Consider the following 24,103-nt stretch of genomic DNA (forward strand, 5'->3'; position numbering starts at 1 on the left):
TCCTCCTTCTCCTCCTCCTCCTCCTTCTCCTCCTCCTTCCTTTCTCCTTCTCCTTTTCTTCTCCTTCTCCTCCTCTTCTTACTTCTCCTCCTCCTCCTCCTCCTCCTCCTTCTTCAAAATGAACTTTTAGGCTACAGTTTTTATGTCCATGACCCATCATGTGGATAGATGCACTTTTTCCTAAAGTCCATGTGAGCAGTAACAAGTCACATGTCACTCAGGACACATAGTTTTAGGGACACTGAAACTGCACATCCCCGAAGCCACGTGCACATATTCACCAGTGCCAGTGCCCAAGAAAACAGGGCTTGAAGCAAAAACCAAGTCATGAAGAAAAATGCTGGCGTTAAAGCCCAGGGTTATAACTTCTGCAGGCAGGCTGCTCCCTCTTGGTAAGCCCAGCTCTCCAGCCTGAAGCTGCCCTTACTGGGGTGCTTGAAGGGAAACACTCCTTCTCTAGGAGCTGAAATTATAATAATTATGGTCACAGAATCTCTGAGTACTAATTATGGCACCATCTCAAGTTGATTGCTACTACCTGCAGGGAAAGAGTGTTCACATACTGGGTTCCTATTTCATCTGTAAACTAAAGCTCAACACAGTCAAGCCTCATAGAACAATTAGAAATAATGAGGAAAACATTATAAAATTGCACACATGCTTCTGTGGTGCTCAGTCTGACATTTAGTATGCTGCAAGGACAGTTATTATTGATGGAGAGGCCGACGCCACAGGCTGCCTGTCCTCCTTAATGAGATATCAGCCTCTACAGCTCTACCATGCAGGTCCTTTTTATCCGTCGAGGGAGGTCTCTGATTCTCAATTATGAAGGGCCTGTGGGTACCCGTCATTATCATTGCTGGTGTTTTTGTCACATGCTTGTACCTCTCTTTCTGTGAGGTCTCAGGAAACAGGTTAGAGTCTGTGAAGATGAAGCTGGGAGACAGAACTTTACAAGAGCTTGGAGGCCTCCACTCTACCAGGCCAGGGCACTGGGCAGTCACCTGGCAACCTTTAAAAAGTGCTGCAAGTCTTCCCAGGGCCCCATCCCAGGCAGGGGGAGGGACCAAAGAATGAGCCTCATAATTTGCAAGATATGTCCATGACCATGTGTGCATACTCACCCAGAATCTACATGGCCGCAGCTTGCAGGGTTCACGTGCTCGAGCCTGAGCAACTGCCAGCCTCCTGTGGAAGGCACTTTAAATACAGATCGCTCCCCTTCCCTTTTCTGATCCAGAAAGTCAGAGAACGCACACGTAGGTGATGCAGAGATTCTGAGAGTCACTCGTAGAAATGCAACTTTGGGCAGTGCTATGTTCAGTAATTTTTTTTTTTTTTTTTTTTGGTGGAACCGGGGATTGAACTCAGGCCCTTGCGCTTGCAAGGGAAACGCTTATTCCACTGAGCCATCTCCCCGGCCCCTATACAGTAAATTTAAAAGGTAACGTAATCCATTTGCCTTCTCTGTTCCAGACAGAGTCTCCACTGCTGGTCCGGCCATATTTACCACATGTCACCCGGTCAGAGCTCCATGCCATTATGACAGCTGGCTTCGCTACCATTGCTGGAAGTGTCTTGGGCGCGTACATTTCCTTCGGAGTAAGAATTTTGTACAGAATTCAGTTTCATTCTCTTTCCTTCCTGCCTTCTTTCTTTCCTTCCTCTTTCCCATTGCTGATGGAGGAGGCCAGGTGGGCACCCTTTTTGCACTATGATAAAAGTTGGTCACAGCTGCACTGACATTTGAATGCAATGACCCCAAGAACTTTGAGAGCTTTGCTTTTATGTTGCTGCCACTTAAATGTGAATTATAGCCAACTACAGCAAAATGAAATTGTAAGAAGAGCTTACTTTGGCTGAAAAGTTAAATCTGTGGAAGAAAAGCAACTATTACTGACATTTGTAAAGATGACATAAACCAGGGGGCAGCAAACCATGGCCCAGGGCCAAATCCAGATTAACCCTTGTCTTTGTAAATAGTTTTATTTGAAACGAGTCACTAAGAAGATAGCAATGTAAACGTATTAATTATTGGAACTGTCCTATTAATCAGTTTTGAAACTGTCTCATTTCTATTTGTTTCTCAATAAAATAATAATAATAATAATAATAATAATGAAACAAGTCATTCCTATCCATTCATTTTTGGAAGCTTTTATACTATAGAGTTGAGTAGTTGTGGGCCATAATCCACAAATATTCACTCTCTGACCCTTCACAGAAAAGAATTTGAGCCAGGCATCGTGGTACATGCCTGTAATCCCAGCACTTGGGAGGCTGAGGCAAGAGGATCATTGCAAGTTTGAGGCCAGCCTGGGCTGCAAAGTGAGTTCAAGGCCAGCCTGAACTGCATAGTGAGACCCTGTTTCAAAAAAAAAAAAAAAGAAGGAAAAATAAAAGAAAAGAATGTGGGGGCCCCCAATCTAGTGTAATGATCCCCAACCCTTATTGCATATCAGAATCCCTGGGAGTGTTCAAAGACCCTAAGTCCCAGGCCACGCTAATGAGTAATTAAACTGGAATTCTGCTAAGACTCAGGCCGGCATTATTTTTTAAAACTCCTCATATTCCAATGTAGAACCAAGCTGAGGGCTGATAATCTCTTAATGTGGGGCAGGAGGATGCTGATGTACAGTGTCCCCATGTGCGAAGCTTGCAAGAAGCACACTAAGGGAGCCGCCCACAGAGATTTCACAATATAGACAACATTGTGCAATTATGTTAATGCAGATTTGTTACAAGATAAGGTGGGATTCATCTCAGGTCTGAAAGGCCAGTTAGTAGGGAGAGAAGAAAGCAGCAAAGGGTACCATAGCAATAAGCCAGACTACTGGGTCCTGATGGTAATTCCCTCTGCCCCTACTGTAGGAATGCTGCCTTCAACACACACTAGCCATTACTGGGTGGGAAAGGCAGGCAAGAGTCCTGGAATTCTAAAACTGCAGGGAAGAGAATCCAGAGAGTGTGTGAGTATGTGGGGTGGGAAGGGGAAAGCGTGGGCTTAGAATAAGGCAGAAAGAAAGAGTGACAGATCCCAGGGATCTGGGCAAATGGTTATTGTGCAAAGGGACAAAGGATTTCAGGAGAGCATGAGAAAGGTGGAGAGGGGGCTATTCCACTCCCTCCTGGGATGGGAAGTTCTTCCTCCACACTATCTACCAAGACATTGCCAGTTTCAGTTGATATAGTAAAATACAGGCTTTGGAGAATATTTGAATATTCAAACTACAGCACTGAAGGTGAGAAATCTTTGCAAATCATTACAGTGCAGGATCAATTATCTGCTGAGAGGGTCAGATTTTGGTTTAGGGATTTCCCCCAAAGATGTGGCCAATTAAAACGAATTCCTCCCTTCTGATTCTCAGGGAAATGTCAGGACTTGGCTCACTGAGGAAGATTGCTCTCTGGCATAGATTCAAACCTTTCCCAAATAAAAAAGAAAAATGAAAACAATGCTTTTGTAAACAAGGAGGGGAAGAAGGGTTGAAGGGACAGTAGGAGAACTGAAAAAAATAGAATCAAGCTATATCATGTACAGGTGCAAATTCCCATAATGCATGTGATCATTATGTACACCTACAATGTACCAATAAACTTACTTAATAAAAACTTCCCATCTCTCCCCAGGTGAACTTCTGCAGTATTCCTCTGAGCACAAAGTAAGGCTAACCTTGTTGCTTGCTGTCTTCTGCAACTGCAGGTATCTCCCACCCACCTGTTAACAGCTTCAGTCATGTCAGCACCTGCATCACTGGCTGTTGCTAAACTCTTCTGGCCTGAGACAGAAAAACCTAAAATAACCCTTAAGAGTGCCATGAAGATGGAAAATGGGTAAGTAGCACGCATGGCTTAATTATGACCACACAGAATGGGGTTGGGACTCAGTGGAATCTGACTTCAAAGTACAGCAAAAATTTGATAACAAGAAAGCATGGTAGGGCTGGCAAGATAGCTCAGCTGACTAAGTGCCTGCTTAGGCAAGTGCAGGGACCAGGATTCGATCCTGGCACCACATGCTGCTCTGGCCCCAACCCCGAGCACACTGAGCTGGCCACCAAGACCCGGCGTAGTAGCGCAGGCCTGCAATCCCAGAACTAGGGAGGCTGAAAACAGGATTGCTACAAATCTGAACTGCATAATGAGACCCTGTACCATATACATAAAATTAAAAAAGAAAGTATGGTATATTGGAAAATTAAATTTAATTTCCCAAGGATTATTTAGATGTTGCCAAAATGTTTTCTTTCAACACAATAGTGATAGCTCCAAGGTTGTAGCTCAGCAGCAAAGCACCTGCCTGACAATGAAAGGCCTTGAGTTCAATTCCTGGTAATAAATAAATAAATAGCAATAAAACCACCCTAGTGATACAGGAGACAGAAACTCCCAACCTACTAGATATCTGATATGAGTTTGTGGTCTCTAAAATGAAAGAATGAATTTTAGGAACAACAGAGGTTGAGAGCAGAATACACTTATCAGGGAAACAGTTTCCATCTGAGAGAGAGAGATAAGGGGTCTTGAGTGGGTTATCAAGGACCCTGACCTATCTAGGGGTTTTCATAGAACAAATCTATGACATGAGGTAGGTCTTCTGCACTGGCTCCTTCAAGGGCTCAGCCCTCTCTGACCACCTATAATAGTTACCTAGCTTAGCTGTCTATAATGTTAGGAAACCTTCTTAAATACCTAGATGTTAATATATTTTCTTCGCTGTTAATTATAAAGATATTCCACTGTAAATACAGCTTAACGTTTATTGAGCCTTTAAGCTCAAGACTCTGAAAAGTTTAAGACTGTTGAAAATCTGTAGGGTGACCAACTTCTGAAAGTCTTGCATATGATAAGAAATGGCACCAGATATAATGGGACACACCTATAATCCCAGCATTCAGGAGCTGAGACAGGAAGACCCCCATGAGGCCAGCCTGGACTATGTACAAAGTTCAAGATCAGCCTGAGATACATAGTGAGACACTGTCTCCAAAAAACATCAGAAACAGAAAAACTAAAGAAAAAAAGATCTGAGAATGGAGGGAGACAGGAAAGCAGGGAGAGGAAGAGGAGGTAAAAATGATTGAGACCCAATATATACGTGCACCAATCCCCCAAGATGAATGCCATTATTATATATCACAGAAAAAATTTTAAAAAAAGAAAGCTAGTTGAAAGAAGGGTGGAAAATACTAAGGAATTTAAGATGTTCAAAGCATTTTCTTAAATAACAATTCATCAACCAACATCTGAGGTTCATCTCTTATTTATATGAAAACAGTCATAGCAATGTATGAAGAAGCAAATCACAAAAAAATACAAATGCAAGCTGATCACCACTAATCAAAAATCTAAAATCCAACATGCTCCAAAATCCAAAACATTTTGAGCACTGACATGACACTGCAAGTAGAAAATTCCACACTACAAGAGTATGCTTCACGCCTGAATCTATTTGCAATGTTGTACAAAGTGACGTTAAGGCCATGTGTATAAGGTACATATGAAATTGAAATTAATTTTGTGTTTAGGCCTGTGCCTTACCTTGAGATATCTCATTATGTAAATAATTCCAAAATCTGAAGCCTTTCTGACCCTAAGGCTTTCAGACAAAGGACATCCAGCCTGTGGAATGATTCCAATACAATTACCCATCACGCAGCATGACGTCATGTATTGTGTGGGGATACAGGCATGTAGGAAAATTGCAAAGGGAATTATAAGTGGGTTTTCAGGAAGCAGATACTTCAGAGACTAGAGAGTAGGAAGGAACTCAGGGGACAACACAGGGAGACTCACAGATTATGTGACATTTCATTGCTTAAAGGAAGTGACAGCAATAAGGTCTTCCCTGAACCGATGAGCTTATACCATGGATATTTACAATGTTTCCTGAAAGCTCCTTATAACACATAATTTGTATCCTTGTAATATTTACCATGTACATCAAATTTCAAAGGTATTAGGGCTGGAAAATAGCTCAGTAGTTAAGTGAGTGAGTGGCATGTGTGAAGCCCCTGCTTCAATCTCCATTACCACCAGAAAAAAAAAAAAAAAAAAAAAAAAAAGGTAGATATTCTTTACCCACCATCATTATTTAGCAATTCTAAGCTCCACACATTTCCCAGGATTCAATTGAGCAGTTTTACCAAAGCCTGGGCCTGAGGTTTGCCCTTCACCCACACGAGCTCTGCTTATGCCACTGCTGTACCTGTGCTGTCCACTCCCCAACAACTCCGTGGTAACTCTGGAATTGCTGTCATTCGATGAAGTGATTCGAGGAATCTCCTAGAAGCTGCAACACAGGGAGCCTCATCGTCAATCCCTCTGGTGGCAAACATCGCTGCGAATCTCATTGCCTTCCTGGCCCTATTGTCCTTTGTGAATTCAGCGCTGTCCTGGCTTGGAAACATGTTTGACTACCCACAGCTGAGTTTTGAGGTATAAGTCACTCTCATGTGCTCCCTGTGTTTCGTTTCTGCCTGGCTGGTCAAATAACTCCCAACTGTGCATATTGTAGGAGCTCCAGTCTTCACCCAGAACCCTCTCCTTTCTCTGTCTCCTCTCAGTCTTCTTCCCCCAAACAGCCACCCTCTCCAGATTCCTTCCTCAGAAATCCAGATGACCCAGTTCTTTGCCTTGGGCTCCTGTCTTAGTCTGTTTGTCATTGCTAGAATGGAATACCTGACTGGACACCAAAAAGATTGAAAAGACATTGATCTGGCTCACGGTTCTGGAGGCGAGGAGTCTGACTTCAGTGGCATCTGCCTGCACCCTCTGGGCCTTGCTGACACACACATATAAAGAAGTGGAGTGGGCCAGCTAGTGCACACTGACAGAGGGCTGGGGCATGAGGGGTGGCCGCTCAGACCCACCTAGCATCTCAGACTAACTATTCCAGAGAGATCAGCCCAACCTCCTGAGAAACACCTTGACCCTCTCAGCATCTTTTCCTTGGGAACCAAGACATGGAGTGAGTTTGGTGAGGATGAACCGTATTGAGACCCCACCAACTCCTGATAGATAACAGAAGGGGACTGAACATAGATGATTTCTTCTGCCTAAAGTGAGAGGTGAAAGGAACAGTTTGGCTATTAAGGATGACACAGAAAACCTAGAAGCAAATCGCTGCTCTAAGTGTTTTCTTCTTCTTCTTTTTTTTTTTTCCAGCTAATATGCTCCTATATCTTCATGCCCTTTTCCTTCATGATGGGAGTGGACTGGCAAGATAGTTTTATGGTTGCCAAGCTCATAGGTTATAAGACATTCTTCAATGAATTTGTGGCTTATGAGCACCTCTCCAAAATGATCCATTTGAGGAAAGAGGCTGGACCCAAATTTGTGAATGGAGTGCAGCAGTATATGTCAGTGAGTAAATATTCTGGTTTTTCAGTACACTTCTTCATTATATTTGTGGAATCAGTAAATAAACAACTATTTCTTAAAAGCAATGTGCATTTGAATCAATGTTCAATGTGGTAGATACTATGGCCACAGCACTAAACATGTCATGAGGCCATATGTTAGTCAGCTTTGTACGATTGTGACAAAATACCTGAGATAATCAACTTAAAAATAAGGAAGGGTTATTTTGGCTCCTGGTTTCAAAGGTTTCAATCCACAATCTGTTGCCCCATGTCTTGGGGCCTGTGGTCAGGCTGTACATCACAGCAGCAGCATGTAGTAGAGGAGGCCCATTCACCCGATGGAAGCAGAAAAGCAAAGAGAGAAGAAAAAAGATGCAGGTCCCAGCGTCCTCTGTGAGAGCACACCCCCAGGACACTGACACCCTCGCACAGGACTTACCCTAAAAGGTTCACCACTGCCCAGGAGCACTAAGGGTTGTGGTCAAGCCTTGACGCACAAGCCAGTGGGGACATTCAGGCTCCACAGTGCAGTAGGCCCTGTCTTCATGTAGATGGTAGTCTGATGACCATGAAGGTCTTTTCCTTGCAGCTGAAGGGATTGTTATGAGTGCTAAGAAGCTGCATAAATGTAATAAAGTGCCTGGCATTTTCAAGAGACAGTAAGGCACTATTAGGCAGCTTTCCCATTGCTGAATAAACACCTGACACCCAGAACTTTAAGGAAGGGAAGCTTAATGTGGCTCACAGTTCAGGGGATTCATTCTATAATTGGCTGGCTCCAAGGCAGGAGCATTATGCCCCAAGGGCATAGCAGAGAAAGGATGCTTCCTTCAGGGCAGCTGGGAAGCAGAGCATTGCCAGAGAGGGAAGGGTAAGGGCCCAGACGTTGACTCCATAGCCCCACCTCTGTGACCCACCCAGACTCACTCAGAAGTAGACTCACCAATGCCCCAGGTGGACCCCAGAGCCTCCATTGTCTACCCTCCACCCTCACCACCACAGACACTACCACTACCACCCAGAGGATGCAGGAAGTGGGAAGACTCCAGTCTGTGACCCGAACACATCGAATCAAGCACCATAGCAAGCACATGTGATCATGCCAGAGCTCCAGACCCATAGTCTGCGTGGAGATGCTCATGTCCTTCTGTCGAGTGAAGGGACGAAGAACTCAGCTGAGGTCATTTGTGCAGCCAAATTTCCAACTTCTTTCCCCCTGAACAATGCAGCTGTCATATAGGACAGCTCTAATGCAATTATGAACATTCACTACCACCACCACCACCACCACCACCACCACCACTCACTGGAATGTCCTGTTTGAAGTTAGTGTCCCAGACATATATTAAGCTTTAAAAGGGAAGCAGAGAAAAAGCATCCCATCCACTCGCTGAGCCTGCTCATCCCAAACATCTCCACCTCCTCTCAGCTCCCAAAGACCAGATATGCAGATTTCTTCTATCTATTTGTGCCTTACAGGCAATTTCAGGAGAGGATGAATTGCTGCTGTGAGGTGGGGAGAAGTCTCACCCCCACGCCTGCTAGGCACAGGGATCCTGGGACTCCTGCCTTTCACAGGCTCCTCTCTCAAGTAACCTCACAGTAACACTCAGCCAAGTAGCCCCATTGTTTGGATGCCACCTAAGCCAGTTTGTCCCTGCCAAAAGAAAACAATAGACTAAGTTAAGTGAAATATTTTCTGTTCCCCACTGCCAGTTGCCAGCAGAGAAAATAGTTGTGGTAATATGCCAGAAGAGCTGCAGTTCCCTGGCAAAGCTGAGCAGTTTTATGGAAAGGTTGTTAAGAAAGCAGAGACAGAATGTGGAGCTGGTTTATGTTTTGGAATGAGCCCAGGCAATGGCAGGAAATGTGGGGACATGAGCTCAGTGCTGAGCCATGAGAGGAACGGCACTGTGGTACTCCAGATTCCCGATCTCCAACAAGACGGGGAAGAGCCACAGGGATCTCTGCTACCGACTAACAAGTGGTGGGATATGTCCCAACGTTATCCTGGGACTCATCTGCTGTGATTGAAGCTCACCATGTAGGTCCAGCAGACAAATCCCAGTGACATTCTTCAATGATATCTGTTGCTTAAGTTCATCTAAGCTAAGAGATCAGAATGTACATTAGCACCCACATACAGAGAAAGAATCCTTTATTACTGTGGGTTGTTTTTTTCTTAAACATAATACCTTGCACTCTTACATACCCTGTAACACAGGTAATATATGCAGTAATATAAGTCAAAATGTACAAAATGAAGTCGGACATGGTGGCACACACCTGTAATCCAAGACTTAGGGAGGCTAAGGCACGAGGATCATCACAAGTTTAAGGCTAGCCTGGGCTGCATAGTGAGTTCAAGACCAGCCTGGACTACATCGCAAGACTGTGTCAAAGAAATAAAAAAATACAAAAGGTATAGAGGAAAAGTTAAGCCATCCATCCTATTTCTCTGCTACCTGGTACCTCTGCTCCAGATATTTATCCTTGCTTTCTGCACTCCATAGTGTGTACCAGACACCCTTCCTTATCAGTGCCTGTGGCATAGCAGTCTACTGCACTGCACACCACGATTCTCCCTATGGTGCTGCCCCCTACTGAGGAGCACTATAGGCCAATTTTTGCTATTATAAGTCGTGCCGCAATGGCCATTCTTGTATGTGTAGCATCTTTGCTTGCACACAGGGCAAGCTGCTGGGCACATCATTAGTACTCCCTAGTACATGACATCTTTCCATCAGATAATCTTTCATATTTGGGGGCCTTAGCCTGCCAACCTCCTTCTCCTCTTCTGTTAAAACCATACATGGCCACATGTGCATGCTGCACCAGATCCCCAGAAAGGGAAAGAAGAACCACAAGCCCTACACACCATCTCCGTGCCCCCATAGTCTCTAATAAATGTGCCTGGTTTTGAAGCCAATTGAAATAATGGGAAGCACAAGAAAGAGAAGGGACATGATGGGCTTTTCCAGGAAGAGCAGACTCCATCAATGCTCAGTTTCTTCCTGCCTGCTATATGCAGCTCTTATGAAAATACTAAAAAAAAAAAAAAAAAAAAAAAAAAAAAAAAAAAAAAAAAAAAAAAAAAAAAAGGACTTCTCAGAAGAAGAGAGGCCTTAAAATCAACAAACTTACTGCCACCATGGAGGCTTGAGGGGGAGGTTTCAAAAATCCAGTAAGCACAAGAAAAAAAAAATTACAACAGTACTTATAAATGTAGAGTTTAGCTTGTTCTTTGAACCAAATAATAGATCTTTCAGGAGATAAGAAAAAAAAATTTATTGCCTTGTCATGGGGTCACCTTTACCAGCTTAGGTATGCCTCTGATGACCAACAGCCCTGACTCTTCAGAGCCTCCTGGAATCAGTCTCTCTACCTGAGAAAGGGTGGTCTTGCCCAGGCAGCATTGCTTGCCTATTAGAATAGAACCCATGGGCCTTGTGCACAGGTCTACAAATCCACCTTCCATCTCCCCACTACCTTCTGGAAGAACTTCTATCCCCTCACTTCTGGTGAGCATCCTGCCACTCCCAGGAGGTGATCAGAGCTGGGGAATGAGGTCAGCACACACCAAGGCCAAGCGTAAAATTGCTCCTAACAGGATTCTTTTTCTTACTAAGAGGATTCTAAATTTTTCCCTCAGGACCCTTTATAGTCAACAATTCTTTCACCCCAAAGACCAAGGACCAGGTAGTCAATGATCTTTCTGTCTCTCTAGATTACTTTTGCCTGTTTCAATCAATGGACCCATTAGCATTCATGTTGCTATAGGAATTATTTTCCTTTTTCTTACAGAGCAGTATTCCAGTTTATGGGTATCCACAAATTGTTTATCATTTTCCTACAGAAGTTATTTTAAGTGTAGCACTATTATGAGTAAAGCTGCCAGAATATTCATGTGTAGTCTCTTCATGGGCATCTGTTTTTATTTCTCATAGAAAAATTATTGAGTCACACAAGTAGTATGTGTTAACTTTATATGGATCAGCCATATTATTTCACAAGTAGGCTATGCTGCTTTACATTCTATCAGCAACATATCAGTTCCCATCACTAATGTTGTCAGTCTTTTTATAAACTTAGTAATGTCTCACTGTTTTTAATTTACATTTCCCTGATGACTCGATAGTGACTATCTTTTCATGTGTTTGTTAACCATTTACATGCCCTTTGTGAATTATCCAAGCTCGTTGATCCATTTTTCCTTGAGTATTTGTCTTCTTAGTGAGTTATAGGAGCTCTTTATACATTCTGAATAAGTTCTTCATCAAGCAACTGTAATGCAGATATTTTCCAGCGTCAATTTTGTTTATCTTATTTACTTATTTTTTTTAAATTTTAGAGAAGGGTCTACAGGGTGTTTAGGGTCTCGCTACTAGATCAGACTCATAGTGATCCACCTGTTTATAGCCTCCCAAGAGTTGGGATTACAGGTGCGTACAACCACACCCAGTCTCAATTGCCATCTCAGCACACCCCAGGGGTGGAGCCAGCACAACAGGCCTGGGGATCGAACCCCTAGCCCCTGCACCTGCTTGCAGGCACCTTAATCCACTGAGCTGTTTGGCCGGCACTTTCCAGTATCAATTTTGTATCGCTAACAACTACTACTAGTGCCTACCACTTTATAGCAGGTTACCAGGTCATGTGGAATGTTAGAATGTTAGTTGTTAACAAGCAGAAAGAAGCATTTCTAGAGGCCAACCCTTCCTTTTCCATGTACTCTGTAATAAACAATCAAATGACCTCAGCTGCTTTTATCTTTTGCTCACTTTACATATTCATAATGGTTGCCTTTGTCCTGTCATAGAGAAAGACATTGTAAAGATCAGAGAATTCCATGTAGCCTGCAGGAATAAATCCACCCAGCCCCTTGTCACCCTCCATCAAAATTTCAGGGCAGGAGGTAAAAGGAGTCCAGAAAACAATGCACAGTGATATCAGACAGCGTGTGTGGGTATTGATTCTGTAGTCACAATGTGAAGCCCGGCTGAGAGCCCAGGTTTTCAGGACATGGCATTTTACATCACATCAGTGTTTATGCTTGCTTACAGATTCGTTCTGAGACAATCGCCACTTACGCCCTCTGTGGTTTCGCCAATTTTGGGTCCCTAGGAATAGCGATCGGTGGACTCAGTAAGTGAAAGGATATTCTTTGCCAACAAATGTGACATAACCATACTTTGAATCTCCATCTTGCTGTGTAACATTACTCATGTTAGAGGGAAAATGGGCCTGCAACATCAGTAAACCTTCAACCGTATTTTCTTACCCAAGCTCTGCACTATAGTTTTCCTGTGAACTCCCAGGCCAACCTCAGAAAAGATTTGCTCCAGTGAATGAGTGCATCTGCACACCCAGGCTCGATGCCAGTTGGTTATAGGGGCCAGCAAGAAGGAATCACGAGACAGTAGGAACGGCTGTGGTTATCTGTGCTGTCTGCCTTGCATACAGGCAGATGGCGACAGCTGGGCTGCCCCTCAGCTCTCTGGTTGACCCCGCCTTCAGTCTGTTTGCTTTGCCATGCTTGCCATGCTTGGAAGCCCTCTGGATGGAACACAGCACTTCTTTCCAATGACCCTAGGTCTCCAGACCCAAAACAAGTTTCAGGGGCTTGGGTTTCGAATCAGTAACCTCAACATTAATCTCAAATATCTCCTTTCATGTTCTGCAGCATCCATGGCTCCTTCCAGAAAGCGCGACATCGCATCTGGTGCCATCCGAGCTCTAATCGCAGGGACGGCGGCCTGCTTCATGACAGCCTGCATCGCAGGTGTGGCATCCTGTCCTTGGTGTCCCTGTACCTACCAGACAGTAGCTTGGGGGAGGCAAGGTCTCTAGTACATACTGTAGTTTATGCTGCTGTAGAAAAGCTCAGAGTTGGCAATGGTCTTGCACATGTGCAAAGCTAAATGTGTGAGAGGTGGGGAGAAGCTAAGAACAGAAGGAGAATTTCATAGCTTTACTAATGGTGAAAGAACAGTGAAAGGTGTTCTGTCCCATTCTAGGCTTACTCTCCAGTACCCCTGTGGATATCAACTGCCACCACATCTTAGAGAATGCCTTCAATTCCACTTTACCTAGCAATACAACTGGAGTGGTAACTTGTTGTCAAAGCCTACTGCACAGGTATTGTATTCCTGATTATAACTTCTTTTACTCACTTATTAATTAACCAAATACAATCTAAAGGATTACTTTTATAACTTTATAATCCTCACTTTATTTTAATGTAAGAACTTGCACAGAAATCATAGCACTTGTTTGCTTTGAGTTCTCTTGGATAAAACCAGAGACTAAAATACTCAATAGCACTGCTCAAGTATTTAGTACACACCCAACTGTGAATTAAGCACTTGGTATGAATTAGCACACTTATACCTTGAAACCTCTGCAAAAGCTTGACACTATCCACTTTTGTCTGTTTTATTTTGCATTTGGTATCATGTTGGCTTAGGAAGGCTATATCCACTCAAGCAAAATTAGCAACAGCACAATTGAGATAAAAATTTCAGGCTCGTCCAGGGAGCCCATCCTACCCTACATTACCAATCTCCTCATAGCTAGCACACCTCTTTCCATTTTGCCAGCATCCATAGCTCCTTCCTAAAGCATGACCTGTACTGCCTTCCTTTCTTACTATGTCCCCTTCCTACTTCCATATCCTCCCTTTCAAAGCAATTGAGGTTTTCTTGATAACCTTGATAGTGAGGGGCTGTGGTGGAAGAAAGGCCACCAGTGACCCAGGCCAGCCATCCCCATGCTCTGCAATTTCTGTACACAAAAATCAATATCATCCCTCACAGCTGCTGTCCTTAAAGAACAAATACTTTATAGAGATTGATTCTATCCTTCTGTCTTTGCTCTAGAAGAAATGGGGATCCTAGGAGCTACCCAGAATTTGAGGGCCAACACTAATTCAATGTAGCCTCTGTTTTTCACCCATCCTAACCCAAACATGAAGAAGGAAGCCCAGGGAGCAAACAGCACATCCTACCCTACATTAGAGGTGTGCTAGCTATGAGGAGATTGGTAATGTAGGATAGGATGGGCTCCCTGGACGAGCCTGAAATTTTTATCTCAATTGTGCTGTTGCTCCCTGTCCTGTGCCATTCCTGTGTGTTATTGTCTCCCCACCTACTGCACCTACTGTCCATGTCTCAACTAACTGCTTCACTCTACTTTTCCTCCAGCACTGTAATCAAGGGGCCTGGCCAGGTCATCCCAGGAGGAAACTCCAGCCTGTACTCCTTGAAGGGCTGCTGTCAACTGTTGACTCTACCTGCATTCAACTGCAGCTGGATCCTGAATGCATTCTGAGTGTAGCCACTTTTCCAGTGGAATGCAGTCTGCAGATACTGAATTTTGTGCTTTGGGGAAAAGAAAAGCTATTGCCAGCAGATTGATAACCTCCATCATGGAATCAATTGGACTTGTAAGGAAAGGAAAAAGCAAGAGTGAACTCTTCAGAGCTATAACTCTTTCCTCCAGCTCATCCTTTTCCTACCAAGAACTACTCATAGGTCCCAAACTGAGGCTTCATCTCTAGTCCTGACAGTGCTTTGTGACCTTAGAGTTTAAAGACATTCCATGAGAACACAGATAAACATGTCAGCTTCCAACAAGCAGGCTATAATTCGGTCGTATACCTTAGTATCTAAATGAGTCTGTGGGAGTCCAGAATGACTTGTTTTCAATACGTCTTCTGGTAAGGTCACTCTAGCTTACCTGAAATACCTTGAACTTGAGTCTTACACAAAGAAAATATAACGAGCAATCACTTACGCTGTGGCTACCCTCCAGAAATCCTGCGTAAATCAGGAATTAGTCAGAAAAGCATGGGAGCCCTCTCAAAACCATGACTTAAGTCCCGTAAGCTTAGGGAATTGTGATCATCAGTTTAAGCCAAGTTTTCTACAGAAACAAAAAAATCCAACAATGTCAGCTACTTTTAAGTTTATCTTTTACATATTATATATTAACTATATTATATATGTATATATTATATTATACATTTGCAATGGCTGACATTGACCATAATCCCTATGTTGTCTTTAGTTCCAGGACCCTTGCTAAAGGAGCAGCCCCTGTGTGGGGCATGCTGGTCTTAGAGAGGAAAAAGGAAATTGCATGCCATGTGATAGCTAATTGCTAACTCCATTCCACTGGGATTCATGCAACCTCTCTGGGCCTATTTCTCCATCTGTAAATAAACATAACTTCTCCCCTTATTTTGTGAGGATTAAATAAATTATTGTCTTAGTCTGTTTTCTGTTGTTATAATTGAACATCATACACTGTGTGATTGATAAAGAGTAAAGGTTTAGCCTTTTGGCCAGAACCACCAGCTTCCAGTAATTTGCCAAAATGACTAACACAAAGGGCAAGAGGAGGGGAACTGGTATATGTTCTCCAGGTCTTTTAGAAAACTTGGGGTTGTTTCTTTGGCCACATGCATGTGAATCTACAACAAGGGGGATATTGTAGACATCAAGGGAATGGGTACTGTGCAACAAGGAACACCTCACACACGTTACCATGGCAAAACGGGAAGAGTCTACAACATTACCCAGCATGCTGTGGGCATTGTTGGAAACAAGCAAGTTAAGGGCAAGATACTTGCCAAGAGGATTAATGTGCTTATTGAATATATTAAGCACTCAAAAAAAGTCATGATAGCTTCCTGAAATGTGTCAAGCAAAATGATCAGAAAAAGAAGGAAGCCAAAGAGAAAGGTACGTGGGTTCAACTGAAGCTCCAGCCTGCCCCTCCCAGAGAAACACATTTTGTGAGGACCAGAAGAAAAGAACCTGAGTTTTTGTAACCTATTCCCTATGAATTCATGGCATAAATTGGGGATGTTGCTCTGCCATTCAGTACCTAATTGGCAGCTTAAGTGTTCTAGGTCCAACGTAAAAATAAAATCATCCTGTGTTGTAAGGGTGGTTTTCTTAGTTGAACAGGTATGTGATGACTTCTTACTTCAGAAATGTTTGCAGCAGATTTTCACTGTACCTAGTAATTGTGTCTAGTCTTTACTCTTCAGTGTTTTTCTTGCTGATGTATTGTGCAGATATATACCCAAATATTCAAATATTTATAAAATATTTGCATTGGTTTGAAGATCCTATAAATCATCATGGGGAAAAGATATATCAAAATAAATGGAGGTCACTTCAGAAACAAATGTAAGTCCATTTCAGTTAAATAAACTGTTTAAAGCAAAAAGAAGTAAAGGTTTATTCAGCTTGTAGTTCTGGAAGCTGGGAAGGTCAAGACCGACTATGTCTGGTGACATTCTTGTTGCTGGTGGGGACACTACGGAGCCCCAAGGTAATGGAGGGTTGGTTCTGCATGATGAGACAGCCCTGGCACCTGCTCAGGGCTCTTCTTCTTTCTACAGTATCACTAAGGCTTTCCCACCTCCACCATGACCTCATCTAGTCCTAATTAGATGAGGATTAAGGCCCCACCTTCAAATAATAACCAGATTATATTTCTACCCTCTGAATACCTCATGCTGGCCATTCAATTTCAAACTGCATTTTTCTGGAAACATTTAAAATACAGCAGTCAGGTACGGCATCTAAAAGAAGGTTTTGCAGAGAAAGGCTGTAAAATACTTTATTTTTCCTTACTGAAATATAGCATACATAGGAAACACGGATTTCAAGTAGACAATTGGAGGAGTCTTGACACGTGTAAATCTGTATAACTATCACACCAATCCAATATAGTGCAGCCTTCCCCATCCATCTCAGAAAAGTCCTAGTGTCCCCAGTCAGTCTCACCACAGTCAGTCTGAGTTTCTTTCACTTAGAGGTAGTCTGAGCACACTGTTGGATAAAACTTCCCAGAGGTGGAATGTGTGGTGCCCAGCTCCTATCTCTCACTCTTCACCTGCAGCATGATGTTCTTCTCTGAACAGGAGCGGACTGCAGCAGGGCATTCTGTCTTTCCTGATGAGAAGTGTGTCTCCTTTGTGTGAAACACAATTCCTGATGTTTTTCTTTCTCTTTTTTTTTTCACAAGAAAACAGTCCTTTATTTACACTTTTCTGAAGTTAGTACTAATATTGTTTAGACAAGATATCATTTCTCCATCTTGTCCTCTGAATAACTCCTAGGAAGACAACAATATGAAATGTATTAATTATTGTAACCTTCATACTAACCTGTTTTGAAACTGTTTCATTGCTATTGTATCTTTATTTCTCATTAAAATGAATTTTAAAAATTTTAAAAAAAGAAACACAATTCCTGAGCCCCTTCAACTTTGGATGGACAGATATTTAGGTTGTTCTTAGCAGCTGAAGACTAAACAACACACACACACACACACACACACACACACACACACACACACATTAGCTGTTTCAGAAAAGCTGAAGCTTAGGCAGCAGGAGGAGGACTGTGAAGGCCAGGTATGCCCTGAGGGGGATCAGCTCTCTCCCAGCCTCTGTCTCTGGATAAGGAGGGGACTGTCTTTGCTTATCTGTTGTCTTTCTTTTTTTTTTCTTCAAATAGTATTTTATTTTTCAAACAGTTTTTATACATAATAGTTGTAAAGGTCAAACAATAAAATCAATTGTCAATCAAAAAAGATGTCATACATTTATATATCTCTGCATACAAGTTAATTAGTTTGATACCCTTTTCACTTTCAAAGTGTCCTGGTTTGGAAGATTAATTACATGGTCACGTTTTCTATCAAGTGTGGTAAAATAGCAACAGTACTGTGAAGACAAGGACCAAACGTGCTACGTTTGGCTAATGTTTGGGTATTAGTGGTTTCATCTCCACCCTGATACCACAGAAAAGGTTTGTTTCCAGGCCTTGGGTAGACCTAGGCCTGAATAAGTGTCTCAGTTATTCTTCTCTTGTTGCTGAAACAAATACCTGCCTCTAAATCAGGGAAGGAAAGTTAGTGGAGTGTCAGTCCATACTCAGCGGGCTCCCAGCCAGAGTGGCGCAGGGCAGAGGCAACCTTTCATCTGTTGTCTTTGAAGACCACAGGGGTATCTGTTGTCTTTCTTTTTTTTTTTTTTTTTTTTCTTTTTTTTTTTTTTTTTTCCTTCATCTTTGTTTTTTTTGTTTGTTTGTTTGTTTGTTTTCTACAGTTTTATTGATAAACAGATAGCAATGAGACAGTTTCAAATCAAATCGGAAGTACAGTTTCAACAAATAATACACTGCATATATTCTTCTTAGTGGTTAATTGCTGTACAAGATGCGGACTTGTGATCCTATTTACAAACACCATGAGAACAAATCATTCCAGTCATTAAGACAATGCAACTATATATCTACCCCAACCACTTTGAATACACAGATACAGAATGGACATTCATCGGTGTACCCCATTTTTCCTAAGTTCCGTTACTGAATATTATAGCTGTGTAAACTCAGCAAAATATTCTAAAAGAGTCCAGTAGCCCATAATAGCATTGGGTCTTCTGTTTAACTGGCAATGTCAGAAATTATTGACCTGAGTCCCCCACAGCTCAACTTAACAGCATGGCTTTATTTCCTATATTTCGTCTTCATACTTCTCTACTGGATGGTTAAGACCAAGAGCAGGAGTAAGGAGAAGTGAGCTCTTCCAGATGAGCAAGTGGAGGAGGCGGCCTCCCTCCCTCCTACCCAACTACACTCTCTGCATCTTGAGAAGATCTCTTGACTGCTCTAAGTTCCCAGTAAAAGTAACATAAAATTTTGGCTGCACGTAGCTGCACTATGGAATGTGAATGAGGAAAAAAAAGGAAACATAAAATCACTCGGTAAGGCTGGAAGTATTGGAGCAAAACCTGTTGCACATGAGCAGTGAGCTCTATGCAAAATATTCTGCCTCCTGCAGCTTATAAATTGCAAAATCACCCACCAAGTGGAAATTTTCTTATTCAGTTATAATTAATTTAATCCCATTATGGGAAAGGTTAACCCATTCTTAAAAATACCTATGTGAAAAAAAAAAACCTACTTCTTACTGGAATTCACCCAAACTCGGCCTGTAACCCATTCTGACAGGGGCATCTCAGTGGAAAGTTCTGGGTTCTCTTTGACCATTCATTCATCAGTGTCTGGCCACAGAAAACAGGTTACCCCAAAGTGAGGGTTTCCGGGGCTCCTCAGACAAACAGAAGAAAACAGTATGTTCTCAGGGACTCAGGAGAGGGCCTCTGTCACTGGTCTGACTTGACTAAGGTTTCCATAGCAACAGACCATGAGCACGCCAACAGGGAGATGGACAGAACACCGTGTGCTCACTCACTGGAGGCTGCAGCTGGATACCAAGAAAGTTGATTTCTTTTTTTTCCTCAAAAACACCACTGAAATATTCAGAAAAAAATCCAATCAAAATTCCATTTAAACTTGGCAGGGGGTGCTCTTTTCTGGTCCTCCAGATGATAGAAGGATGAAATTAATTTCTTAAATGCTTTTTTTCTTCTTCATACCAGCAATCAGGAATACGCTTGGTTGTATATTCTATACTCAGGCTGTAGATTTCGACAAGAGCCTCTGCTGGGGTACAGCACAGGAGCATGCAGACATCAACAGTGAGGGAGTATATGGTGACCAGGTAGGTTCCCAGCTGAAAGCCCAAAGGGCTCTGGCAGGACAAGGCAGAGAGGTGGGGACTCCCCAGTCCCATCTGCTATTCCACTGCAATTGCATTGTTAGAGGAACTCAGGAAGGTGTTTTCCTAATTGCTTTTACAAAGTATTTTATTGCAGAACTAATCATATTCATTGAAGAAAAATATCCATGATCTTAAGAAGAAAATCATAGCATTACCCATATCACATTAGAAACAATACAAGTGGGGCCGGGGAGATGGCTCAGTGGAATAAGTGCTTCCCTGTCAAGCGCAAGGGCCTGAGTTCAATCCCCGTAACACCAAAAAAAAAAAAGAAAAAAAAAAGAAACAGTACAAGTGCTAATGACCTGTGGTGGACAGGCAGGCAGTGTCTTCACGTGTTAACTGCCTTTCTACATCACCATATCAAAATCACCTTAGAGCCTTCCATTACATGAATGAGCCATAAATTGCCTTATCCTCTATGGCTGGCCATTAGGGTTGTTTCCGTATTTCGTGACTACCAAATGTGCAATCAGTGCTGTAGTCAAATCTTTCTTCAAATTCTTGATGCGCTCCTCGTAGAACATACACTCTGGTTTGCCCCAAGGGTCCATGTGTTGGAGACATAGTTCTCAGTATGTTGCAATGAAATATGGGTCCTATTAGAAGGTCTTTAGGTCATGGGGGGAGGGCCAAAGAGACTAAGGAGTTCTTGTGCAACCCTGAGCTGGTTCGTGGAAGAGAAATGTTAGAAAAGGCCAAGCCTGGCCCTCCCTTTGCTCTCTGACTTCCTGTCTCACCCTGTGATTCTCCACACTCGTATTTTCACTGTCAGCCATGAGGTCCTCACAGAGCCAATATGATGAACCATGCCCTGAACCTCCAGAACCTTGAACCAAATGAGACGCTTTTCTTTGGAAGTACTCACCCTCTGGCATTCTGTTATAGTTATGGAAAACTGAACAATAGGAACACAAGAAATACAAGAGAAGCAGAGATTTGTCTTTTAGCACTATGCTTCCTATCTTATGCAAGGCCTCTGAGCAAAGTCAATGATCAGTTATTGAAGCAGCAACATGTACAGTCAGTCTACCTCCAGTAAATCAAAAGTCGGGGTTCTGCTGCTGAGTAAGAAGGTACTTAAAGCATGACAGAAAGCCTGGGCTTGCGTGGGATTTCAGACACTAACCACTGACCTCCACAATGGAAAAGCCCTTGATAAGTGATATACCAGGTTGCCTTCATATGACTAAGGTTAAATGGGATGAGGGAAAGGAGAAAAGAAAGAAGGAAGGAAGGGAACAAAAAATATATATGTATATACACACGATAGCTTGGTTAATTGTACTGCTGATTTCTGCTGGTCTATTGAAAGGAGCAGTTAATGCTTTTTTTTCCTTTTCAGTTCTTCATAATTTTTTGACCACTTTTGGGTGCTTATATCCAATAATTTGAACAATTAATTTGAAGACAACAATATACAATAAACAGCCATTGTTGAATCCCCATCATTTTGCTTAGTGAAATTCTGTATCATTTCTAATGTTTGTTTGGTTTTTTTTTTTTTTTTTTTTTTTTGTATTTCTCATTTTCTTTAAAAAATAAAAAGGACAAAACAAAAAAATAAAAATAAATATGATTTCTTTGTTTTATCAGGGAACTTTTATATTACCAGAACAAATCTACTGATCATGGGGAAAAGCCAATTTGAATACTAATGCCTGGATCATTCTGAGACTCAGTCCAGGAGGAAAGGAAAAGCCCTAGTCCAGAAAAAAACAAAAATCATGGTTCCTGCCTTCTAGCTAGACACAGAGCTAACAGCACGGGAGAGGCGAGCAGCAGAGGGGCTGGGCCTATTTATGCAGTCAGAGGAGGGCCAGCATTTCACCAGCAAAAGCAAAACACAATGTTGGGAGCTGCTGAAGTTGCAAGTTGGTCAAATGTGTGAGAGCAGCACCAGGCCTCAGTGCCTAAAGCAGTCAAGCTACCTCAGTCCTGAGAAAGGTATCCTGTCTGCTTAAGGTCAGCTATTAGTCACTAGACAACCTTGTGTCACATGTTAGTAACTTTGCAAAGGAATAAAACAATGCCGCAGCTGTTGTGTATGGCAGGCAGGGGTTGTCGGCCAAGCAGGCAACAAGCCACCACCTGAACCCAGCTCTTGTCTCCTGTCTATCTTTTCCTCATTGCTGCTGCTGTTTCTCTCCCGGGTACACCAAGAGACCAACGGAGTCCCAACAATGCAGTACTGTGTTTCTGATTCCCATAGGTTACTCCGGGGAGTAGCCTTGGATTTTCTCTTGTAGGGAGGAAGAGTCAATTTGAATATGGTTCAAAAATAGAACACACTGTACACCTTGTTCCATATCTTGCTCTTTTCTCTCCACGAGTAATACATCACTACATAAGGTCTTGCATCACTATTTGCTGTATGTTATATGCACTTAATTGTATTTAGTAGACTTCTCTTTATGTTTTTTGCCAACAAAAAAATGTTTCAACAAATAAATCTCTCATATGTCTCTTCACATGGTTGAGCACACACGCAGGAGTTGTAGGAGATATCTATAGAAATGGAATTGTTAAGATTCCTATCGGACATTTATAATTTTAAAAACGATTGACAAATTTTCTCCCATGGAGATTTGGCTGACCAGCTGTTATGGTGTGTGTCCAGATGTCCTCCCAGAAAAAGCCCCATGCAGTATTGGGGCAGGCTTCCAGAGTTTTTGATCAAGTCATGGTCCAATGCTGGGATTATGGCTGTGAGTTCTACAACCACCATGGAGGGAGTAGGGGTAGCCCACATTCATATAAGGAATGGAAAGAGGCCTCCTCTCTCTCTCTCTCTCTCTCTCTCTCTCTCTCTCTCTCTCTCTCTCTCGTCTCTCCTTTTCCTCTTGTTGCTTTTTCTGTTTTCTGCGGCCATGACCTGTCGCTCTCTGCCATATGTAACTCTGCCTTAGAGCCAGCTGAGTATAAACTAAAACTTCCACAAACTGTAAGCAAAATAAACCTTTCCCTCCTTAATTTTGGGCATCAGGTATTTTTGTCCCATCAATGAGAGAAAAATAACCAAGACATCAGTGTTCCCACCAGTTACTCACAGTATTTCATTAAACCTTTGAAACTTTGCAAATCCCAAAGGAAATGGTGTCTCAGTATTATTTTAATTTACATTTCATTTAAAGTGGCAGGGCAAAGCCAGGTTTGGTGTAATCCCAGCACTTGGGAGACTGAGGCAGGAGAATCCTATGAGTTTAAGACCAGCCTAAACTACATAGTGAGAGACTGTCTCAGAAAGAAGAAAGAAAGAAAGAAAGAAAGAAAGAAAGAAAGAAAGAAAGAAAGAAAGAAAGAAAGAAAGAAAGAAAGAAAGAAAGAAAATTAGTTGCAGGGCATCTTTTTTTGTACCTTTAGCAGCCAGCTGTATTTCTTCTTCTATAAACGGTAAATTCCTATCCTTCATCCACATTTATCATATAACAAAGTCTGTGTACTGGGGTTGTAAGGATTTACCCACTCTGTTCCATGGAGCCACCCACTTCACTGAGCATTCCCTGACCACTAAAGTGAGGACTAGAACATCTGTCTCACAGTTCTAACCTTAAGAATTAAGTGAATGTGGAATGTTTGGCCCACAAAAGAGTTCAGTACATTTCAGAAGGAACTAACTCATGGCAGCCAAATACAGTCTGGTCCATCTGACCCCTAGATCCCCAAAGATAAAGCATGATTGATTTTCCTGAAAATTTCATGTAGAATGAAGAACTTGAGATTCACCTCCTAGACTAATTTCCAAACTGCCTTTGTGATATGATTCACTCCCCTTCCCAAACTCATACTTCAAATTTCCTGCTGGTCTGGCTGAGGACTCAATTTGCACACACCTGCCAGCAGTATCCTAATGTCCCAGCTCATTCCCCTCTCTGTTTCTCCAGATTGCTAATTCAACCATCCAGAAAACAGCAGCAGGGTGGGTGGGGAGAAGTGATCTGGGACAGAAACCCCTGTTTTCAGGGCAATTGGAAAGCCAAAGTCAACTGCAGCTTCCCCTGTTGCTATGACACAGGTGGACTCTGACAGGGATCAACATGCACTGGTTGTCATGGTGAGGAGGAAATGAAGAATGGTTTCGCAGTGCCCAT

The 24,103-nt window shown here is 42.5% G+C and overlaps 1 protein-coding gene across 2 annotated transcripts in view; it reads left to right on the forward strand.

Moving 5' to 3' along the window:
- Slc28a3 (solute carrier family 28 member 3) overlaps positions 1-15,820 on the forward strand; it is a 75,963-nt gene extending 60,143 nt beyond the window's left edge. For both annotated transcript variants that reach the window (XM_023699187.1, XM_023699188.1), the window contains exons 11-18: positions 1,477-1,602; positions 3,704-3,834; positions 6,270-6,438; positions 7,168-7,365; positions 12,428-12,509; positions 13,048-13,146; positions 13,382-13,502; positions 14,567-15,820. In XM_023699187.1, coding sequence (XP_023554955.1) covers positions 1,477-1,602; positions 3,704-3,834; positions 6,270-6,438; positions 7,168-7,365; positions 12,428-12,509; positions 13,048-13,146; positions 13,382-13,502; positions 14,567-14,693 — 1,053 coding nt within the window. In that variant the 3' untranslated portion in view covers positions 14,694-15,820. The remainder of the gene's footprint in view (positions 1-1,476; positions 1,603-3,703; positions 3,835-6,269; positions 6,439-7,167; positions 7,366-12,427; positions 12,510-13,047; positions 13,147-13,381; positions 13,503-14,566) is intronic.
- Positions 15,821-24,103: the final 8,283 nt, after the last annotated feature.

The sequence above is a fragment of the Octodon degus genome, unplaced genomic scaffold (assembly GCF_000260255.1).
Source record: "Octodon degus isolate 3935 unplaced genomic scaffold, OctDeg1.0 scaffold00111, whole genome shotgun sequence".
Lineage (NCBI taxonomy): Eukaryota > Metazoa > Chordata > Mammalia > Rodentia > Octodontidae > Octodon > Octodon degus.